Source organism: Pteropus vampyrus, unplaced genomic scaffold (assembly GCF_000151845.1).
Source record: "Pteropus vampyrus isolate Shadow unplaced genomic scaffold, Pvam_2.0 Scaffold53, whole genome shotgun sequence".
Taxonomy (NCBI): domain Eukaryota; kingdom Metazoa; phylum Chordata; class Mammalia; order Chiroptera; family Pteropodidae; genus Pteropus; species Pteropus vampyrus.
Window position 1 is genome coordinate 3,765,801 of NW_011888834.1, and position 24,829 is coordinate 3,790,629.

The window sequence follows — 24,829 nt, forward strand, 5'->3', positions numbered from 1 at the left end:
TGTAAAAAACATTTTCACATAAATATTTTAAGAACGGTTGAGATTAAAATGACAATAAATTTCAATGATCATTAATTTATTAATACTTATAGGATAGCTACTAATGTACCAGAAATTGTTAAAAAAACATAATTTTTATTGGTTAATGACACCATATTTCTATAGGGCTAACAGCTTTCAGTAGACTTCAGTATAAGTTACTTCATATACTGTCCTCGAAAGAGATGATGTTTTCCTATAAATTACTAAATACCTATATAATAAAAGACAATACATGACAGATGTCACAGAAGACACATGAATTGTTATAAAAGCTCATAGAAAAGACTACCTCCCGCTGTACTTGATGATGAGAAGCCTTCTTTGGAAGAGACACACTTGGGCTGGACCTTAAAAGGTAACTGAGATTTTATGGAACGGAGATGGGAGAAGAGGTTAACCGAAGCAAAAGTACAGGCATGAATCAAACTATGGAACCAAAAAGGCAACAAATACATTTGGAGATGGTGAGTATGCGCACAGAACACAAGTCCAGTAAAAGGTTTCATAGTTAAAGAAGCACCAAGAAAGAGTTCATTATAGTAGTAGGATAAGAGTTTTAAAGACCAAAAAAAAGATTTTTCAGAGTTTCTGTAATTTTACATTATTTTTATAGTTGAAAAAAACAAATGAACCTATGGTGCCATCTCCCTCATCCTATCTTTCCTTCTAGCATTTTGACTAGTCTTATCTACAATATAGTGCAGCCATTCAGAGCAAGAACTCTGAAATCATCCTGCCAGGCTTCAGTCTCAGTTCTGACACTTTCTGAGACCTTGGGCAAGTTTAAATCCCCTATGCCTTACTTTCCAGATTTGTATAATGGCAAAACTGGAAATTACCTACTTCATGGAGTTGGTGTGAGAATTTAGATAATTCACAAAAGACACTTAGGAAAGATTCTGAATCATAGAATTCACTCAATAAATATTAATGCACATTATGTCATATTATACATTTTAAATTCTTGCTGACAAGTTTGACTAGAAACTTAGCTGAAAGTTCTACAAAGCAGTGATAGTGGCCAAACCCCATAGGATATTGCTTTGATATCCGACTCACCACAGAGATCAAATCTGGCTTCCTGAGCAGTCTGAAAATTATTACCAACATGTCACAACAGGAAATGGAAAGCCTATCACCAACATGACCTGGAAAATAGCCAATATACTAACAAAATAATAACCTCAGTCACTCTGTTCCTCTGAAGTGTATATATCCAAAACCAAGTTAAATATTTACATCTTTATGAGCTACATATGATTGAAAACACATGCTAAAACACAATTTCTATGTAAAAATGTAGGTACTAAACACTCACATTGACCTCTTCAAATAATTTGACTCATTTTTCAAGCAAAGAATCAGTCTTCGAGTTACTAAACATGTGGTAATCACATGGTAAAATATATCAATGTAGAATCGTTACATCGTACACCTGAAATATAATATTGTATGTCAACTAGACCATTAAAAAATCAGTCTTTGAAGAATGTGAAAGGTAAAATGTGGGAGCGGGATGAAATCTGTCATGTATTCTGCCAACAATGGCTGTTACTATTAACCAGAGGTCATAAACGCGTACCTAATTTGAGAAATTATCTGTAGATCACACATCTGGGCTTTTTTTAGCCATTCGGTGCAATCAGCAGCAGCACCTTTTAGCATTTTAACTCTTCTAAGTATGTACTCTTGAGCTACACAGGTGGTATTTTCATTACTCATAAAGGCATCCAAAATTGACATTGGTTAAATTATTTCCATACCGACCTCATCAAGAAAAAAATCTTCAAAATTAACTCTTTAAAGATTAAAAGCATTTCTGGGAAGATTCAACAATCAATGACACAAGCCACAATGATGCTGTAGTAATTAAACTGCATAGTTCAAAGAAGTTTATAGTTTGTAAAATTGAACTTCTGAATTACAAAAAAAGATTGGCATGGTCACTATTGATTCAATTCTCATAAACATGCATAATGTATATGCAATTACCTTATACGTGCTCCAGTTTTTAAATGCTATACAAATAAAGCATATTATACGGAAAATTAAGCATATTATACGGAGATTCTAGGGAAGCTTCTCAGATCAAAACGTTATATATACACAAACTATATCTTGATATACATGTAAGTCTAAACTAAAGAAAAACCCAATATTTACTTTAAATTTGGGCAAATTTAGCGAAAGTAAACTCCATTCTGAGTTCAATTTTAATCTTTTCCTGGAACCTACTTCCATTCTGTTCAAAGGTCCTTCGACGCTTCCTGAATAGGTGAAATCTGAGAGAATGTTCGAGGGTATATACCTGAACGGGGTAAATTTAACCTCGTGTAAGTAAATTTGTTATAAGATAAACCAAGATGACAGCCCTGGCATCACAGCTGACCTAAAATTCGGGAACATGACAGCTAACAAATCTTCACTCAGAACGCTACTCACCTTGCAGGTCAGAGGCATAGCAAAATCGGTGGCTGTTTTCTGCGCTGCCTTTGGATTCTGCATCTGTTTCAAGCCTAAAAACCTAGCTACCCTGGGAGGTCCACCTGAATAAGCTACACACAACGGAAACTACCGCAACTTAAGACACCTGCAGTTTTCTACCGAAAAGGTTACGGAAATTTTACCAAGTGAGACTTTTTTTGGCCTCCTTCAAACACGGGAGCAGCATTAAGTTAGATCCGCTTGCTTTGGGCCCTAGAGTCAACCAGTTTCTACCCAAATTTGAAAATAAAAACCTCCAACCTCACTTTTCTTCTAAAAGACTAAAACTGACCCATGCTCTAACTCGGGAATGAAGTAGAACGGTTTTCAATCCACCACACCTTCCTTCCTCATCACGCAGCCCAATTCCGGCCGCGGAAGAACTTGCACTACGAGAAAGAGGCTGTACGTTCCGAACCAAAGCCACGGAAGAGGAAGAAAAGCAGCAGGAATCCGGAGTCCGACAGGTGCACCGACGCGTGACGTCACCGCGTAGACGTGAACGGCCGTGCAGCGTCCGGCCGCCCCAACCCTCCTCCTAGGCGCCTATTGGGCAATGTTGAAACAGTGGGCGGGCCGAGGCTGGGGCGCGGGGGGCGAGGAGGAGCCGGGCATGCTGGCGAGCACCGAGGGGCCGAGCTGGCTGTGAAACCCTTCCTATGATTCAGCTCGCGTCACTCTCGCTTTGCTGTTTGCCCCTGTGGTGACCTCGCTAAAGGACGGGAGGCGGCCGCCTCGGGGGAAGCAGTCTCAGGCCGCAGGCGCGCGCCGCCCCCGGCGTCATCGCGAAGCTCCGCTACATGCCGGCGAGCGAAGACAGCGTCCCGAAGCAGCACGTGAAATGCTGGCTAGCATCGGTTCCGAAACGGAGAAGCAAAAGCAGCCGTCGAGGGGCGCTACTAACTAAAACGTTAATCGAGAGAAATGTGGGCCGTTGAATTTAGACCAAATATACAGTGCTACCTGTGCTAATAGGTCATCGGCTGGAAATGCAAAAGGGTCACCTCACTTTATTTGTCGCTGCCGGTTATGTTCCTAACATACATGTAAAGTAAATCTTTAACTCGTAGCCATTACTCGTTTTCAAAACTGCTTGGCAGTTAAGTATTTTTAAGAAAATATGTAAAAATTTGTTTTTGAAGTCTAATTTCAACCTATTCAGAACAGTTGAATATGATATTGAAGGATTTTAATCGTAGGCATGACAGACTTAGTCACCTAGATTCAAAAATTCTGCTATATTTGCTTCATTTATATTTAGGTATATATTTTTTTTTTCCCTGCAGCATGTGAAAGTAGGAAGCAGGTATGATACTTCACACCTAGATACTTGAACATGTATCTACTAAGAATAACTTCTCCAACACAATCAGAATGCCATTATCACGTGTGAAACTAAAGAGCCAAGTTATCTACCCTCAACACCCAAAATCCAATGGTTGGACAGGAATAAGGTAAGAGTTGTAGGTATTCCAGTTCAAAAAGCAGAAGAAAGAAAGATAGGAGTCACTATGCACAAATGCACAGCCACCTTTCACAACCACAGGTAATGAAAGAGTTCTTTGTTCCTCATTACATTAGTTTTTTGTTTGTTTGTTTTTTATGAGAAAAGGAAATCCCCTTTGTGATACCCTCACCCAAAATCCCCTTTGTGATACCCTCACTCAAAAAAGTTTTATTCCTTAGGCCTGAACACCAGCTTTATCAGCTCATATGTATGTTTCCACCAGCTGACAAACCTCACAGACTAGGTCACCCATTCACGTTCACTTCTGATTCAGTGCCAGCACCAACCCATGAATCAGGTATCTCTGTCACTTTATTTCAGAATCCCTTTCCCTTCCCTGTCACTAGGCCTTCCATAAAATTATAGTCGTTTATGCAGAGTTCCTTAACTCTGAATCTTAGGCCGCTTAAACAAGCAGCCAAAAAACACCGAAAGTTATTGCTATCTGATCCTTGAACAATGAGGTCTAGTCACCCAACATGTGCAGTAATTAGAGGACCATTCAAGTGACCTTTGTAGGATCAAGGAATTCAGCTTCTTGCAATTAAACTACACCCTACTATAATGAATATTCTAAAAAGTGTTAATCTGGTTTATTTGGAAAGCCTAAAGATTAAAAAGTCTTCTAAGGACATATCTTAGAACCTTCCAAAATTAGAGATTTTCTCTCAGTGCCAGGTAAATCCTCTCTCAAGGAGAGGCAGTCTTTTGAGTGCAAGGAATTGGAAATTATGGGCTATCAGACAAAAGAGTTTCACTCTGTTAATTCTTCATAACTTACACTGCTTAATAATACCCAGATATGACCTGCTTCATGTGTGAAATACCTTCCAAATACATTACCAGGTGAGCTATCCCAGAGGTCATGGAAAGAAAGGCTAGCACACCAAAAGAATCAAAGGAGAAAAAACTAATACACTTAGGATAGGGTACAAGAGAGATGGAAAGACCCATAAATGGAAACCTATGGTTATGAAATGTATATATGTCCTGTCTCTCTTTTTAGCACATTAGCTTTCTTGTTGATAGAATGGTAATTGGACCAGAGTTGATGTTTGAGCAGAAGTCCAAGGAAGGTGGAAAGGTACCTAAGCCAATACATACTCTGGCTGTATTGGAGAGATGCAAGGCAAGAATGTCTACCCACAGCAGTAGCTTGCCAATTAACCTGTTGAGCAGGTACAGGTTTTATACTTCTTGGGTGGGACACAATATGAGTGTCACCACTGGGTGGCAGAATTAAGACCTGTGAATGTTGACTATCTCCTGTATATTTACTGTGTCATAAATATATAGTGTTTAATGAATATCAGTGCCTTTCATAGTGCCTCATGAATATTAGGCATCTCTTGGTCTTTCCAGGTTTTTCTATCTATGTTCACAAATATATGCCCTCTTATCTGTCCACCATGTGTCACAAGTTAGTAACTTACTTATCTGTGTTTAACACATGAGTTTTGTCCATCCTATTTATTTCTTCCAGGGCAGAATTGAATATTCTCAAACAACACAGTTCTGGGCTTCAAGCTGGTGTCATGTGATGGTGATGATGTAGTCAAACTTCTTATGATTCTTTTATTACTTTTATCAAGGTATATTTTGTGGAGCCATGGTAATATCCAAGCACAATATTCTTTTCTTTTACTTGGGAAACTATTGGATGAATTTCTTAGATTAATTTTTAGAAAAATGTTGAAAATCAAGCAAAAATTTTTCTTAGCTAAGTGGAATTTTTCACAAGAGATTGACAGACATTATATGTTTTCTTCTCATTCCACATATGTAGCGTAATTTTGGAAAGAGGCGCATAGACTGAGAATAATAGACAATAGTCAGTCTATTAATTATATCTGCTTTCTATGATCCTTTTATAAATCCTAAATCCTTTTATGGTAGTGTATTAGTTCTTACATGGGGATTATCCCAGGCTCTCTTATAAGTGGGCAAGTAGAAGTCTACTTGCATATTTGGTTTTGTAATATTATTTATATTATGCACCACTTTATTCCTTTATGAGAACTTATCTGTTTTAAAATCTTTGATTTCTGACATAAATAACCATATTGTCAGTAGTTCTCAACCTTCACTTTGCATTGGAACCATCTAGGGAGCTTCAAAAAAAAAAAAAATACCCTTGCTTGGGCCCCACTCTCAGAAATTCTGTTTTAATTCCTCCAAGTTTGGGCCTGAGCATCTATATTTTTAATTATTCCCAGTTAATAAGCAGGACTCAGAAGCAGTACATTAGACATGGGATAATCTATTTAAACAAAGTCTTATGTGATAGTTTGGTGATAAAACAATTAATTCCATCTAGGGAAGAATTTTCCCTAATTCCTTTGGTATTGCTGTTAGAGAATCTGGGTGTTTCAGATGGTAAGGACTATAGCTAGATCCTTCGAACATTTCCTTTATGTGCCCTAATGTGAGTACTTTCAACTGGATCTCATTTCTTCTCAGCAAGTGTTACAGAAGGGATCCTGTTGATTGGGGTTCTTAACAGATCCTTTACACTGAGGAGGATGATAAAGAGGGAGTTTCCTAGGGCTGAGATAATTCTCAAGAAGTGTTTATCGATCTAGCGGTGGGCTTTTCCCACACAATAAAAATATATCAATCAATTTGATCTCCATATTCTGCTCCAGGAAGCTTAAGAGAATAGAAGTTTGTATTAGTATCCTATTGTAACAAATTCCCACAAATGTAGTGGCTTGAAACAACACATTTATTATCTTTGAGTTCTGTAGGTTAGAAGTCACACATAAATCTCACTGGCTAAAATCAAGGTGTTGGCAGAGTTATATTTCCTTTTAGAGGTTCTAGGGGAGAATCTGTTTCTGTGTCTTTTGCAGCTTCTAGAGGCCACATCTTGGCTCATTGTCCGCTTCCTCCATCTTCAAATCCAGTAACGATGGATTGAATCCTTTCCATATCCTATCATTCTGAACTTTTTTCCATAGCCACATCTCCCTCGGACTCTCTTGTTTTCCTCTTTCAATTTAAGGACGCTTGTGATTACATTGAGCCCACCTGGATAATCTAGGCTCATCTCAAGGGCAGTTGATTGACAACTTTAATTCTTCCTTGCCTTGTAACCTAATATATTCACAGATTGCAGGGATTAGGGGGCAGGGATATCTTTGGGTGGCCATCATTCTGCCTACCATAGGTTGCTTAAGTCACCTTTTGACCATAGGTGTTATATGCATTTTTAAAAAGCCCTCACTGGGGTGGGGGAATTGGTTAAAGGTGTTCAAAGGTTGTAAGATAAATTAGTACCGAGGATGTAATGTACAGCATGATGACTGTAGGTAACACTGTTGTATGGTGTATTTGAAAGTTGCCTCATCACAAGAAAAAAAAATTTTTTTTTATGTCTTTATGAGATGATAGATGTTAACCAAACTTACTGTGGTAATCACTTCACATTCTATATAAGTTAAATCATTATTTTGTATACCTTAAATTTATACTGTATGTCAGTTACATCTCAAAACTGGAAACAAAATGAAACAAACAAAAATAAATAAGCTCTCAGGAAGTATTTAGAAACATCGAAAAATGAGTTATGTGAGTCAAGTCAGGTTATTCTACTTTAAATCATATGTTTTGGGTTAGAATTGAATTGAAGCAGTAATAACAAAACTCTACCAATACTCAAATTAGCTCGCCCACAGACCAACCAACAAAACTTTTAAGCCCTTAAGGAAAGAATTCACAGTGGTAAGTGTTTACTTATTCCAACCAAGTCTAGGACTGCTTGTTCACTAGTCTTGCTGGTACCCTGGCAGGTATAAACACAAACAGATGGTAGACATTACCAGTGAGTGGAGGCGATGTAAGTCATTGCCTTCTGCCAGCAATTCCACCACTTAGGGAGTGGCAGGTTTTAATGTGCTATTTTATAGAATTAACAAAATAAATGAAAAAGAGCACTAGGAATCATATTGCAGTTTCTTTTAGATTCTTACTCCCTGGCCTTTGTCAAGTTAATGTAAGTTTTCTTTGAAGTAAAAAATCTAGAGGTAGGATTATATCCCGTTAACAACTTAAATACTTGAAAAACAGTTATACAGAAAATCAGGGAAATGAACAAGGCTGTATAGATCATTTCATGTGTTTCTGAGTTGTTTCAGAAAAAGAACTTTGATTTTACTACATGTGTTTCAGACACATTGGCAAGAGGAAGTGAAAGGGATGTAGATGTTCTACTAGGAAAATAGTGATATGGTTCTAATCTAGAATTTTCTTCTGATTCCATCTTCATCAGGGAAGTAATTGAAAATGACCTTGTCTTATCCTTTGCCTTTTTCCCTAAGAAAGAACATGAAATTATCGAGTAGATTTACACCCCTGATTACATTTGAAGCCTTCAACATTGCAATCAATCTTCCAGTTTCATGTGATTCTTTCCTACAAAACTCCTGTCTAAGCCTCGTTGGAACTTGATACACTCTGAGCTATTTCAACCAAGTACATTCTCAGTTCAGTCTCAGGATGTGACTTCTTTCTCAGGCTCTGCACAGCTAAGGGCTCAATGTTTTGCTTTATTCTTCCTAACTAAAAATAGATTAAATCTGCCTCTTCAGAATGCTGACAATTCTACGGGCTCTTGCAGGTAACCTAACCCAGAAAGCTGGAAACTCAAGAACTGATAAGATAACTTTTATCTTTGTATTGAGCTAGTTCTACCTGATTAAGATCCAGAAATTCAGCCGGCTGTTACTGTTTAAACCTAAGCTATACGTAGCTAATGGTTAGCTCAAACTATGTAAACCTAGACAGAGATGGCTCTCAGGAATTGGCTTAAAAATAAAAATTCCTCTCTTAGAAGGTAGAAAGAGCCCTAAATGCAAAGACACTTTTTCTCTCTCTTGGATGTGAATATCATATGTCTGCAAGAGATCTAGATTTTAAGAGAATCCTTTTCCTCATACTTAAGGTTTTAAGGCTTTTTCTTCAATCACAAAAGATTGCTTGTATGGCCATATAGTTTGATCAAAAATATGCACCTACATAAATGTGTGGTCTTTTAATAACTTCGCAAAAGAAAATATTCAGTGTAATTCTACTATCAACTATTTGCTCTAATTTGTTATCCTCTATTTTGTTTTATCTTGTAACCTGCTTTCTAGAAAGAACAAATAAAAATGTCTGAGCCTTGAATATGTCTATTCCTGCCATCTAGCATAGTGCTTAGTCCATTGTTAATAAATTATATTTCTGAAAAATCTCAGGTAGAACAACACTTCAGTAATATAACTAGTCCCTTTCCACTTGCCATATTATATACTACTATTTTATTATTTTCCTACTAGAAAGGAGGCCTACAAGTATAACTTTACATGTAAGTTTACAAATAATTACTATAATTTTAAAAATTAATTTAGCATTGATATTTCTTTTTCAAAATGGAAATATTGGTATAGTATTTCTCGATTATTAAAACAAACTTTTTCTTTTTTAATAGACAACATGAGCATGAGACCAATAGGTAAATGGAAGAGAAATCCATTAATAACTATAAATATAAGTAGGAAATTCAATATAATAAAGTTTACATTTCAAATCAGTAGAGAAGGAAATCACATTTAATAAATGATTTTGGCATAACTAGCTTTCTTCCAAAAGAATATAAAGCTAGTCTCTATGTGTTAATCACATACAAAAACAAATTTCAAATGCATTAAACTTATTAAACAATTAAACAAGAACATTGAGATTATTTGGATAATTTTGGAGATGAAGGAATATTCACTTGGCAAATTGAGAAGCCTAAATGACAAAAAGACTACCATATTTGACCACATACAAATTTGCAAATTTCTGCATGGCCAAAGATATCTTAAAAAGTACTAAAACATTGGTGAGAGACTGCCAGAAAATATTTGTTCAATAATATGACAAAGTCATTTCCATATTTTACAAACAGCACAAAATGATGAAAAGATATATAGAAAAGGGCAAGGGATATAAAAAGCAGATACTGAGGAAGAAATTCAAAAGTTTTGCAAAATTAAGAAACGTCCAATGGTGGTAGAAATAGGCACTTTTTGTAAAAAGCTGTTGGGAGTGTGAATTTCTTGAACTTCTGAAAAGTAATCCAGGTGTAGTAGATAGTCTGTAAATATGACCACTATTGATTCCTTCCCTGCCTGTAAATTTTGTCTGGCCTTTAACCTTATTTTCACCAAGAATGTGGCAGAAGTGACACCATATCTGTTTCTGGCCTAACCTTTAAAAGGACTGGCACCTTCAATTTCTTCCTTAATAGAAGCCAGCTTTTAAGGGTAATGACTGTCCCGAGACCATAATTTTTTGTGCAACCCAGGCTACCCATGTGGAGAAAGAGAATTGTGGAGGAGTACCAAAGCACCAGACATGTGAGTAAAGCTTCTTGGACCATCCAGACCAGCACAGTTGCCAGCTCAATGAAACTAAGTGAATGAGCCTAGCCAAAGCCATGTGGAGCAAAAGAACCACTCAGCAGAACTCTGTCTAATTTCCTGGCCACAAAACTGTGAGAAATAATACAATAAATCGTTGCTTTCAGTCACTAAGTTTTAGGATGGTTTGTTATACAGCCATATATAACCAAAGCACAGGAATACCTGTTAGAGAGAGAAAAAAAGCATACTTTTTGACTCAGCAAACTCACTTAAAAGATTTTGGTACATTCATAACATGGAATATTGATATCATTAACAAGGAATAGTTGCTCTCTAGAGAGATGCTCATGATATACTGTTAAAATGCAAGTTGCAAAATAATATGTATACTATAATCTCATTTTTAAATATTAAAACAAGTACATATAAATAAATGCTCACTTATATTTTTATGAGCATAGAGAAAAATGTAGATAATATTCATGAAATTGTTAACATTGTCCTCCTGGAGGAGTAAGCGTGGGGTGAGTTCTGAAAACAGAGCATGCTTTCTACAAAGACTAGCAGTTTATATTCATACTAACAGTTTATGACAGGAACCTAAGGAATTGTCAAAGGAGATATCTGACTAACCATTCTTTATAAAAGCAGCAAAAAAGATTTTGCTAGATTAGCAATTGTCAATGTTTTCATGCTGCTTTTCTGTATAAAGGGATGTGGGTAGAACTAGGGTTATTGTGCATTCAGACACCAAAATTCCTACTGACTGACTGGGGGTGGAAGGGTCTAAGGAGGTTAGGCTGGCAGTAAGAAAATGCAGAAAACAAGTCTTGCTTGGAGATTGAGGAATAAATGAACAAAGCAGATTTTCTCCAGTTTGCCAGGTTGGATAACTTGCACTGCCATCTTCTGGCAAAGAAGCCAAAACTTTTAATTTCCATGCTAGAAATAAAGTTGGTCTTATAAAACAAGACTAAACCAAAGACTGGCAAGAAAACCCAGAGGTCTTGGTGTTGGGTGTGTTGAGGAGGGGTCGAGAGAGAAGGAAGCTGATTTCTTTGAAGAAAAAGTTGAATCATTTGACCCCTGAGATCTCTGGCAAAATCTATGGTCTCCGAGCTACATACAACATGTTTACAGCTGGTACAAGTTGGAGCCATACCATCCCGCTTCAGCTTCAAGTTTGGATTTTCCCGCATCTCCACGTAAGGCTACCCAGATTTTCCCTTATTACAGAAAAATCTGTTTCTTAGAAAGCTCTGCCATGAAAAAAGGTACTTGGATTACTAAACCTTTCAATATACCGGTAAGTAATTTATACACAGATTAGATGTAAAGTTGTAGGAAACCACAAATATACCTTGAAAAAAAAATGCTTTTCAAGACTTAAAAGTTCTTTAATCATCCAAAATATACTAGATAAAGGCTTGCTTTTTAAAGCAAAATTACTTTAAAATGTGGCACCCCTAATAGCCCTTTTTAAAAAAGTCCTTTTCTCTGTGCAGTATCTATGTGTGAGACAAGTTTATAATATACTTTATTCCAAATCAACTTCCAGTAGTGAGTTCTCGCCCTTATCTCGCTCTGCTATAATCCTTTAAACTTCTCTTTTTTTTTTTCCATCTTCTTACTTAACATCTACCGCGAGCAGTGCCCTGGTCACGCTCCGCCGCCGTATCCCGACCACCTCCGCTGCGCGCGCGCTGACGTCACACGCCAGCGCCAGTGACGCGCCGTCCTGTCCACGTTCTGTACTCACTCAAGGGTTTAGGGGCGGTAGGGTTTGAGTCAGTCTGGGGTCCCAAGCATTTCTCCGCATAACCCGGAGTCTAAAGCGGGCATTGCGAAGCAGGAGGACGTGGCAGGCAGGTAGCCTTCCAATCTCAAATCCCACCCGACCCCTACTCCGCTGAGGCCACTAGCAGCCACCTCTGAAGTTGGAGAGGCGGTAACTGAGGCACTCCCCCTGCTGCCCCCCGCCGTTTCCAAGGGACTCAGCAACCAGTTTGTTTCGTCCAGGAAGTGTATACCTGTTTCACGGGGCGTTGCCCGAGGCAGGACTGAGTCAAGCTTGAGCGGTCAGCCAAAGGCTAGTGTCAGGTGTGGGAGTGTCACTGCCCCCTTTCATACTGGGCTGTGAGCTCGGGGTTAGACAGACTTAGTTTCTCTTTCAAGATGTTATTTTCGAAATGCGGGATAATGCTTCTGCCTCAATAAGCCTAATAGGAAGACTGCCACACCTAGACTTTTGCTTATCGATCGTCACTGTCATTCCTGCTAACGCCCTGTGTCGTTGAGGTGAGTTGCACTTGGGGGAAGCAATGATGTGCAAAATAGTAAAGTCATATTGTAAATGAGGAAACCTTAGATTCGTTCACGTAGAGATTGCATGGATACCTACCTTAAATGCACGGAAAAATAATATCCTTTTCTCATTAGAATGTTAATTCTCCAAAGAACAGCATGTTTTACAAAGCAATCCTCGGACATTATTTAAAAAGCTAGAATGATAATGGAATTAAAATAATAGAAATCTTGGTGTGGATAAGCATCTACACGCTTATATGTTGTCTCTGATCTTAAATTACACATACATTTTAATTAGAAAATGAGTAGCAGCTGATAGCCTATAATCTTATATTTCAGTTTCCATAAGTTGAAAAATTTCCATATGTAAAGTATTAAAAGTTCTATTTTCACAGTTCATCATAACTTTTTTTTATGCAGGCCTAATTTTTTATTCTCTAAGATCCACCTACAAGAAGCAGAAAAATGTTTTATTGCCATTCTAAATAACATCAGAAATATTTATGAAGGCTTAAAAGTAATATCCAAAATGTGCTGGTAATAGCCTTTTCTTGTGATGCAGCAATATTGTAGACATAATGGAGATGAGCCAAATATAGGGAGAAGTAGTCCTTTGTTTCTAGTTTAGGTTTGTCTGGTATTAGAGGATCCACAGCTCTACCTAGTTTAAAATTGGGCATTGTTCTAGGTGAAAGGTAAGGAGTCTTTTTTGTGGGAAAGCAGGTTTTTGCACAATAAGTCACCATTAGAAGTTTAGTAAGGGTTATGGAACTTGGCCACAGGAGTTCTTTTGAGGTCATTTTAATAATACATGGATATTGAATTCCAGGTAAATTTTATTCTGATCTATCTTCTAAATCATGGTCACGACACCATTTCATGAATATAAATTATTTACATATTGGTAGTTTCCATTAGGGAAGCCATTAATTGTTGCCTGAAGAGACTTTCAGAGAAAAGAAACAAAAATTTTGAAAAAAAAAAAAGTAGTATGAATCCCATTTTTGCTTTCTGCTTTTTTGAGTAATGAGCAATCAGGCAGGGACTTTCCTTACTGAGAAGAGAAATTGACTCCCTCACTCAATTCCAAATAGTGTTTATTATTTTGAGAGAACTATATATATATAGATTGTAGGTGCAGAGAGTACCATAGACTTCTTGAAATCTGTGGACATTCCTTTACCAATGTTTCCCTTTAGAACACCAAATAGCTGATACAGCTGAAGAGACTTAATGTCCCATATTGTTGAGGATAAAGTTTTTCATTCATATACTCTGACTTTTTTCATAATCGTGCACAAAATTTTATTATGCTAAACATTACTTATTTGTGGCTTTTTGTGAGGAAAGATGTCTAATTTGACTAGAGGCAAGATATTTTTTTCTGGAGCATGGATACATACTTGAAAACAATAGTGATGCCATATAGAAAAACTTTGAATGTCAGGGTTAGAAGTTTGGAAATGGGGAACTCTTCAATATTTTAACCAGAGAAATTGATTTAGGTAGCATTCTTCCTAGTTTTTTCTATCAGTATTTATTATCGTTTTTAAATTTAAATTTAATTCATTGTTTTGAATAGAAGGTATAAAATTCAGAAGATATAAGGGATTGAAAAATCATTCTCTCAGCTAAGTTCTCTTCCCTGAAGGCAGTCAGTATTACCAGTTTATTGTGTATTCTTTCAGAGATATTATATATATAAGCAATTATGTGTGTGTGCATGTAAAGGTTATATATAAATATACATGTGTGTATAAAATTAAATGTAAGTGTAAATATACACACATTTCCTTTAAATACATGAGTGGGAGTATGACATTTATTATTCTGGTACTTAGAAATCAATCCATATCAATATAAATGTTGCTTCTTTCACTTTGACTTGTTTATGGATGTTTATATTTTGCCATTCTGAACAGTGCTGCAGAGGATTGCTTTGTACATGTTTCGTTTTCATACACTTGGAAATATTTATAGGGTAAGTTCCTAGAAATGGAATCATTGGGCCAAAGTGTCTGAACATTTATAATTTTGGTAGATATCTACAAATTATTGCCTTGGTATTTATATCAATTTGTATTCTCACCATATTCTGTTTCCTTATATTCCTCGCCAACACAGTATAACTTTCTTAATTTTTCCATTCTGATGGGTAAAAATACTATCTCTTGTACTTTTTTGTGTGTGTGTGGTAAAATAAAATTTTTCTTTTGTACTTTTAAATTGTATTTTTTTATGAGAGATTGGATACCTTTACACATAGTAACATCAAATATATTCCTTTTTATTAACTTTTAACTTCATATCTTTTGTCCATTTTTCTGTTGGATCTTTTTTTTCTATGAATATGTAGGAACTTTTTACTTATTAGAAAAATGAGTCCTTGGTGATGTGATCTGAAGTATATAATTTTTTTCTTTTTTTATTTTATTTTTGACTTATACTATTTTTTGTTATGTGAGATTTTTATGTAGTCATATTAATCCCTTAGGGCTTTTTGAGTTTGTCATACTAAGCTATTCTACTCTGATTATAAAAATCATCCTCCCATGTTTTATTTTATTACTATTATGTTCTTATTTTTTACATTTATATATTTTACCATCTGAAATTCGTGTTGATTTAAAGGAAATAAAATGGATATAACTATTTTTTTCCCACATCGCTACCTCGTTGTCTAAATGCTATTTCTTTCAAATCCATCTTTCCCTACCAATTTGAAATGTCACCATGGCCATCCACCAAGTTAAAACTTTTTCAAAAATATAATTTTGGACTTTCTATGATTTTCCAATTTCATAATTATTACAGCTTTATAACGTGTATTGATGTCAAGTAGAACAAGTCTTCATTGTTGCTTTTTTTTTCATATTAACTTTAAAATCAGCTTATGTCATTATCTGATTTTATAAAAACAAAATCAGCTTTTGTTTTTATTAGGACAGCATTAATTTTAGAGTTTAAGAGTTAAAATATTTCTGATATTGATTCTTTTTATCCATCTATTCATCTAATTTATTTCTTCCTTTTCTCAGTTCCTGTCTGTTGTTTTATGTATTTTCCTCCCTCCCTCCCTCTTTCTTTCTTTCATGTGTTTTTGTTTTTTAATTTTTTTCCTATTCTTTTGATGAAATCTTTCTTGGTTCATTTTTCAGGTTACTAATCCTGTCTTTTGTATCCTGTCTGCTGTAAAACCCATGGAATGGATTCCTAATTTCAGATATTTTAGTTCTAGAATGTTAATTTAATTTTTAATAAATTTCAGTTTTTTATTGAAATTCTCCGTAATTAAAAAAGTCACTTTTGTTCATCTTTTCCCTTTGTTTTCTTGAACATATTAATTATGGTTATTTAAAGTCCCCTACTGGTAACTCCATATTTGAGTCATTCGTGAGTCTATTTCTATTGTTTTTCTCTTTTGGTTTTGGTTAGTTGGTTCTTCTCCTTCTCCTTCCCCTTCCCTCTTCTCCTTTTCCCCTCCTCCCCTCTTCATCCTCCCCTCTCCCCTACTACTCATATGCCTCATCATTATTGATTGGATGCTAGAAGTTGTAAATGAAAAGTCTTAGAGTTTCTGGAACACTTTTCTTCCAAAAATTGTTGTATTTTGTTCTGGGCAGGCTGATGGAGTATCAGCAGGAATCCTTGATCCTGTCAAGGACTAGTTTTAGGCTTTGTTAGGACTAACCTGTTTTTGTCTTGCTCTGTGTATATGCAATTTAGCAATGGGTTAACTGAGAGGTAAGGAATTTATATGCAGATTTTTGGACTTCTTGTGTTCTTTTTCCTTTTCTCCAGGATTTTGGCAGCCCTAAACTCTGACCTGTCTCTCCTCAGCCTAGTAAGACTGCTTTCCTCTTACGCTCCATTCTGCTATGCCACAGTTTGGAAAATGTCTTCAGGGAAAAGCCTGGGGTGAATGTGGAACTCATTAGCATGTTCCTACTTTTCAGTGATTATAGCCCCTCAATTGCTATCTGTTGTTTTATGTATTTTACTCAGCTTTTATGATTGTTTTAGGAAGTGGGGTGGTCTGATACAAGCTATAACATTAGGATCAGAACAGAGTCTCATAATTTATTATGTAGACTTTCACTTAATCTCCCAGATTGTACAGGCATACCTGGGAGATACTGTGAGTTTCGTTTGAGACTCCTGCAATAAAGCCAGTTGTAATCCTTTTACCGGTAGAGGGTCTCACCTTCGATTTGTTAAAAATGCAACATCTAGAAGTGCAATAAAGTGAAGCATGCCTGTATATATTTCCATTCTCAGCTGTGTCAGGGATCCTCAATCTAGAGACTTCGTTAGTCTGCCACGCTGGGAGAAGGGCCCCAATCTAGAGACATCGCTAGTCTTCTGCCAAGCCAGAAGAGGGGTAGTCCACCTAACTGGGGGAGGTGGATGAATCAAACTGAGTGTCTAACTGCCTTTCACACAGTCTTTCAACTAATCTTATTTTAGTCCTAATATCCTCACTCTCAGAGACACCTGGTGCTTTCAGTTATTGAGTTAGTCTGTAGAAAGAATTGACTTATTTCCCATTGTCGGTGTAAGATCCAGCTTTCTCTCTTCTTCCAAGTCAGTTACTGCTTGTTTTTGTGTTTGTCAGCTTCTAGAATTTTATTGCTGTTGCTTTCTTTCATGTTCTACTTTGTGATCCCTTTAAAATTGTGTTTGAGGAAGATGTAGAGGTGAATATATATGTTCAGTCTGGTATGTTTAACTGTAAGTTGTAGTTTATTTATTTTTTTTTTGACTTTTTAAAGATTTAGGCTAAAGAAATTACTCCTGTGGCTTTTTATTTTTTCTGAATGAAAGGTTTTGGCTATACTCTTTGTGTGGCTAGTTGTACAGCTCTAAACAGTGTTGAAGTTTCCTATTTTCTGACTCATTTAATTCTTTTATTTTTTTCTCCTTGAGTCATAGACTATTAGAGTTGGTAGAGCCCTTAAGAGCATTATGTTTTATTCTTTAGTGTTTTTAGATGAGGTATCTAAGGCTCAGAGAAGGCAGGTGGTTTGCTTTTGGTCTCGTAGCTTTTCTTTTCCAAATCCATGCTTTATTTGTCATATCATAAAACTTTGGAAAGCTCAGATATCAAAAACGTTTTTGATTTTGTGCCTTAAATATCTTCAATGGAAGATAAGTATTATAGAGATTAAAGTAATATAATTGTTAGAGACCTTAAGAATGCTGTCAAGTTGGTAGTTATTTTCATTTGATGTTGGAACCTGAAGCGTATAAAGGGCAAATACATTTATTTGTAATTTGAGTTTGTTACAATAATGAAATTAGAATAGAATTTTTTTGTTCCTTCAGTATGATGATTTTTTGAGGTATGTAAGCCTATAGTACGTTTTGTTATCTTTTATTTCATTTGGTCCGAAAGTCTTCTAGGATTGTAATTCAGCTGAGAAGTCTCATAAAAAGGAAATAAGTCACTTGGTTAAATATGTTAAATACAAAGATAGAAAGTAATCTGTCATTCATGTTTTCCTTTCACTTCCTCTCGTGTAGTACACTAGTCTAGTGTGGACTCTGTAGAAAAGGAGGAGTTGTCAGTTCCTCTGAGACTCATCTACCACAAGTCTGTCATTGTTCATAAGGTGTCTGCACTTGACATTATTTGATGGCAATTAGAGTCATCATTGTTCTCTACCAGAGTAGTAGATTGTCCTCCACTTTACTGAGTTGTTGGAACCACAATGCTCAGTAATAAGGTAGACAACAGAACAAATACTAGGGACTCGGAGCTTCCATCTTGTTAGCGTGGTCCTTCAGAAGGAACTGGCAACCAAATTTGGAGGCAGGACTTAATTGACTAACTGTGTTTTTCTTTCTGGGCAAAAGTTACAGAATAATGATGATTTTGAAATAATCTCATGTGATTATTATTTAATGTAATTTGATTGATGAAATTTAGTTTTCTAAGATAAGTTTATTGGTATTTTTTCTAAGGAGCATAGTAATGTAATATACTTTCATGCCCTGGAGAAATCATTAAATTCTGGCTGGTGTCCAGAGAGCCATTATATTATGCCAGTTGACCAAAGTTGGACTTGAAAATATGTTAGGAATGACTTCTACTTGAATTCACTGATAATGCTGTAGTGCTATCATAATAGTTAATTTCTTGTTTCTCTAGAGGTTGCTAAAAGTTTTGTCATACAGAAATTTTGAAATGGAAAATGGTTACATAATGTTTTCTAAGGTAGAAGAAGGGTCTTTCTCACAAAATTTCATAAGATATAATTATCCCATTGATTTTTATCACAGGCTAGGTTCTGGCCTTTAGTCTTACGAGCCCAGAATATGAATTCTTTCATTTAAAAAAAAAATAGATCATTTTTATAGAGGCAAAATAAAATTAAACAAATTTTAGTATTGATAAATGAAATGAGAACATGGATTTGTTAATTTAAAATGAGAAATGTAGTAGACTGTTATAGAAATTTTAATATAGTCTTCATGAGAAACCCATTTTCTCTGAGAAGGGACTCATACATAGGAAGCCTACTTGCTATGAATGGAAATATAAAAGACTAAGTTTGGTGAATTAAATATTTCTTAGTTTTAGATTAACATAGTGAATGCATGTATCTCCATAGTAATGCTGATCTTGCTAATGACTGCTTTGGTGATTCTTTCTCTCTTCCTCTCCTTCCCTTTCCCCTTCCTTTCACTTTTTAAAACTTTCACTGCCTAGCATATTGTACTCTGGCTTCTGTCCCCACCAGTCTCCTGAGATTACTATTGCTAAAGCTACTAATGACCTTAATCAAATGGTATGGTAAAGGTCTCATTATACCAAAGGCAGAAATATAAAGAAAAGATTGATAAACTTGTTCATATCAAAATAAACTTTTATATTTAAATAAAATTGAAAAGCAGATAGCTTAGAAGGAAAAAGGAATTTATGACAGAAAGGCTAATATCTTCATTAAAGGAACTTTTACAAATTTATATAAAAAGAGACTATCTCAGTAGAAAATGGACAAAGAACATGAATGAGTAATTTAAAAGATTAGAAATACAACATGTTCAATAAACATGGAAGTTTTCAAATTCACTGGTAAGCAAAACAAAAATAAAAATGAGGCACCATTTCCTCCATGAAACATAATGAGTAACAACTACTAGTGACATAGTGCTCACTGTGTAGCAGGCACTGTTCTCAGTATGTTACTGAAATTAATCCCCCCAACAGTTCTCTATAAATGCATATCATTTTTATCCACATTTTACAGATGAACAAACTGAGACACATAAAGATAAGTAACTTATCCAAGGTTATATAACAGGTAAGTGATAAAGCCAGGATTTAAGCCTAGGCTCTCTGACTCCAAGGTTTCAGTGCTCTTTAGCTACTACCCTTTATTGTCTCTCAAAAATTTTAATAAATAATAACTAGTGTTAAAAGATTACCTAGGAGTAGGCACCTTTAGACACTGCTCGTTAGAATATAAGTTAGACATTTCTGTAAGACAGTTAAGCAATGTGTTTGAAAGCTTTAATGTGCATACTTTTTGAACTTGTATCCTAAGGAAATTTTTATAATATGTACGTAAAAATATAAGTATGGAAATTTTGTCTGAAGTTCTTTTAATAGCAAACAGTGTAAACAATTTAAATGTCTAAGAGGTAATTACTTAAATAACTTTGGAAAATAGTCTTATTAAATCTGTGTTCTTATTGGAGATAATAAAGTAATGCTGCTAGTTAATTCATATAGGAAAAAGTATACTTCTCCATATACATTAAGTATATATAGTGTGTGACTTTATGAAGCATTCTTATAAAATTAAAATGTCACTGTTTTTCTCTTTTTAGTCATAACTAGGTTGGGTGAGTAAAACTGAGATAAAGTTTATTTAACTTTCAGTAAAGATATTAAATATCTTTTTTAAGTAAGCAAATCACTAAGGAATTAGAATTTGAATGGAAGATATGCTTATCTCTGTTAACCGTTAATTTTTTTTTTTTATTTCTAGCATATTAGTTAGGATGCCTTAGACTTAGAAAAAGAACCATGGATAAATATGTCAGACTACAGAAGATTGGAGAAGGTTCATTTGGAAAAGCCATTCTTGTTAAATCTACAGAAGATGGAAAACAGTATGTTATCAAGGAAATTAACATTTCAAGAGTAAGTATATTTTTTCATTTGGTTATTCAAGTAATAGCCAGGTTACAAAAAGTCTTAGTGTTAGAGAATAAAAAAATATATGGCAGTGCATACCTAAAGTGAAAGACTGCCATAACCCCAGAGAGAACCACTAATTTCAGAATAGCCTGTATATCTTTTCATATTTTTTTCTATAATATGTGCTCGTGTTTATATGTCTCCTGTAACTTAATCTAGTTTAAACATCTGAAAGTGTTCTTATTTGTCAGTTCAATTCTTTTTAACTTCTGGGCATATCATCTTATTTGGACTGTGCTTTATTGTTACTATTATTTTTTAACCACTCTTATCGATGGACTTTTAGGTTGTTTATTGATGTTTAATTTATTACTTTTTTTCTCTCCCATTTAAGATGTCCAATAAAGAAAGGGAAGAATCAAGGAGAGAAGTTGCAGTATTGGCAAACATGAAGCATCCAAATATTGTCCAGTACAGAGAATCATTTGAAGGTCAGATAAGTTTTTCAAGAGAGTTACAGAAATTTCTAAGCCATATGATGACTTTTGGATACTTTCCTTACAAGGAATCTTCTTGTGAATGTATTCTTAGGAATAAAAGTATATAGTTTTTTCTTCAATACATATACATATGAGTATCAGTCTGATTTTAGGGTAATACACTACATTGTCTCTGTGTAGTGTAATACTGGCTAACTGCACTATTATCACTTAAGAGGAAACAATGTGGTAAGTACAAGAATTTAGACAAAGCGAGAAGAGCAATTTACATCTTTTTAAACTAAACTCCCTTTAAGTGCTACCAGTGTTACTACTGAGAAAATGTTCTGATCTTCAGAAAGTATCTTACTCATTAGTGCTCTCCTGCATACTTTATTATTATAATATTGAGGTATGTTGAAAGTGTTCTCAAGTTCTTAAATTTCATAACTATATTGCTGTTTTGGAAATATATACTATTATATTTGTTAATGCAGGAACTCGGCAAAGCTTCTCTGAAGACAGATCAGGGTGGTTTATCAAAGTCCTATCAAAGTCATTCCCATTATTATAAAAAATTACTATAAATTACAAAACAAAAAGATAATCTAGATTGAAAGTAGAAGATTGTTTAGATGGCTGTTTCAGGGTCACATCAAACACTAGATTCCGAGTCTGAATTAGAGCTAAAGTATCCTTACTCCCAGATAAACTTGGTATCTTCTAAAAGAACATACTTAAAGAAAATATGGCTCAATTAATGCATTATGTCATAAGATACCCAGATTATTTATATTTATTTTATTATGGCAGCGAAATGAGATTTATATCTTACATGAAAGAGTGCAGTGTTAACCATCTCTTTTTTCCCTGGACCTTGAATTTCCTTTATGTTTCCCCATAGCATCTATCATTTAGTTTCTTTTTTTCTTTCATCAGCAAAATTTTAATATCTCGAGTTAAGAGACTTAAATATATGTCAGCAAATATTTGTATTTGTCGAACGCTTCACATAGAAACATCTGAATGATTCAAGAGGGGTAGCGCATTCTTTAAGATTTTATTATTACTACTATTTAATTTTAAAGGAATAAATGCTCATGGTAGACATACTCAAAAAGTACAGACATGCATGAACCCTAAGTTCTCTGTTCCACTCCACCTTCATTCCCATTCCCTGATGGTAAGCATTGTTAATACATCAGTGTTTATTCTTTATTGTATTATCTGTGCCTATATGAGACGAACGTCCATATAGCTTTCGATGTTTAAAAACAAGTGGGATCATATGTATGTGTTTCTGCATCTTGTTCTTTTCACTTTATATCTCATGGATATCTTTCCATATCATTATTTATTGATGCACCTCATTCTTTACAGCTTTCATGTAACAACTGTAGTATATCCCTTGTATGCATTTTTATGTCTCTATCATAATTTCTTTAGCCAGTTGTGTGTTGTGGATGATTCGGTTGTTTTTAGTTGTTTACTATTACAGATAATGTTACACTGAACATCTTGTACAGATACCTGTGTGCTATAGCAATATTTCTGTATGAATGGAATTGGTAAACTAAAGAGAATGAGAGTTCCTATGTCTCACAAGCTCTCTAACTCTAGCTTATAAGTTCATTCTAAAATTTATATGGTATAACTTTATCTGGTGATTCTGTATATTTGGTTACCGTCCCTATTTCTGCCTTACCTGAATGATCTTTCATTAATTTTAATCCATGTAACTCTTCGGACCGCTTTAGTTTCTCACAGAGCTTTTGGGAACTCTAAAACACAGATATTTAATTATTCTCTGAAATGATTAAAAATAACTTACATATGTAAACATTTTAAATCTGTCAATTAAAAAAATAAGCAGATCGGTTTAAAAAAATGTCAGTTTTTGACATTATTTTTAGTTCTGCCATGAAAGATGAAGAAATTAGTATATTTACAGTTCCTGCCTACTAATGATTTTTGTTCATCTTGACATGGTAAAATAATAATGTGTCTTTAGTTTTGAAATTATAATTCTTAGAGTTGTTTAGCCTTGGGCCTATATTTAGACAGATTCAGTTCTTATTGTTAGTTCTTTTATACTGTAGCATCCCCTTTCCTGAGTTATTTGAATTCATCTCTCGCTTGGCTAGATTTTATCAATTTTTTTTTTTCGTGAAGAGCTTATGGATGCTATATTCCTGCAGTACAATTAACATTTGTATTTCTGAGAGTTTCTGACATGTTTTATATGTGAATAAGTACCTTTGATAACCCTTTTCTTCTTACAAGCATATTATGTCTTCCATCATTGAATGTTTCTGTAGAAAATTTGAATCCAGTGTAATGTTTTTCCTCTTGGAGGTAACTTGCTTTATCTTTCTTTGATGCCCAAAGACTCTTTCTTCAGGATTGAAATTCACTGGAATATGATATTGTATTAATAATTCTGAATCTGTTTCTCTTGAAATATTTTGTACCTTTTCTTTGTGCAGATTCAGGTTTTTCTTTGTTGCAAGAAAGTTTTCATTTCACTATTATAAAAAAAATCCACATATAATTTAATATTAGGGAAAATATTCCAAAATGTGTTTACCAGGAAGTTGTCTTAGCTTATAAACTAATTATTTCTTATAAAGTCTTATATTGTACAATATGCTCTCAAAAAATTTTAATACACTAAATAACAAAATCCTTTTGGGGAAGCAGACATCACTGAGTTAGTTTTGAGTGCTTATAGAGGTGCTCAAGAAAAATTAGTTTAAAAAGCATCAAAGAAATTAAACATTGACATCATAATTGCCTTTATTAAATACCATAGTAAGTCTTCTAAAATCAGTTAAAATGCAGTATCGTTACATCCTGACAATCGTGCACATAAGCCAATTCCAGTGACAACATAAACAGATTTAAAAAGAGCTCTCTTTCAGTCGGCTTAGAAGGAAATACAGATCATGTATATGGAAAAACTGATAGATAAATTAATAAAAGATATTGATATTAAAGATAGACTTGAAAAGTTTGGGTAAAGTTGTTTCATATATGAAGAATAGAGAAAAACCATTTCTAGGTATGTAAGTGTATATTTAGATTATAATTTTAAATATTATAATTAGACACTTTACTATTTCATCTACATCTCAAACATTTATAAATTCAAAGAAAATGATCTTACTGAGAATGTAGGAGTTTGTCTTGTATCATTGTATATTTGGGTATCTATTACACATTTTTATTTACTTTGTTATTCATATATCACTATTTTTGGATGTCTATAGCTATCTGTTAAAGTAGTGTTTCTATCTTTCAGCAGAAAGCTTTTCAATCTCATACATGATGATAGGTGCTGGCGCACTACTCGTTTCCTGTTGGTACTGCCAAATCCAGCTTCTCTATCTACTTGAAAAAAGCTTTTCTTTGAGGCTAAATTTGGATTCCTTTTTGCTGCGAGTAACAGAAAATCTGACCAATATGGCCTAAA

General features: G+C 34.7%; 2 protein-coding genes across 8 annotated transcripts in view; one reads left to right on the plus strand and one right to left on the minus strand.

The window, feature by feature from the left end:
* CLCN3 (chloride voltage-gated channel 3) overlaps positions 1–3,011 on the minus strand; it is a 78,205-nt gene extending 75,194 nt beyond the window's left edge. For both annotated transcript variants that reach the window (XM_011360273.2, XM_011360275.2), the window contains exon 1: positions 2,485–3,011. The gene's annotated coding sequence lies outside the window, so the exon portion shown is untranslated. The remainder of the gene's footprint in view (positions 1–2,484) is intronic.
* A 9,140-nt stretch (positions 3,012–12,151) lies between these two features.
* The window catches only part of NEK1 (NIMA related kinase 1), a 130,358-nt gene continuing 117,680 nt past the window's right edge, over positions 12,152–24,829 (plus strand). For 5 of the 6 annotated variants that reach the window (XM_011360276.2, XM_011360278.2, XM_011360282.2 and 2 more), the window contains exons 1-3: positions 12,152–12,720; positions 20,727–20,881; positions 21,273–21,369. In XM_011360276.2, coding sequence (XP_011358578.1) covers positions 20,765–20,881; positions 21,273–21,369 — 214 coding nt within the window. In that variant the 5' untranslated portion in view covers positions 12,152–12,720; positions 20,727–20,764. Of the gene's footprint in view, positions 12,721–19,982; positions 20,037–20,726; positions 20,882–21,272; positions 21,370–24,829 lie in introns of all 6 variants that reach the window. The other variant, XM_023530729.1, reaches the window with a different exon arrangement.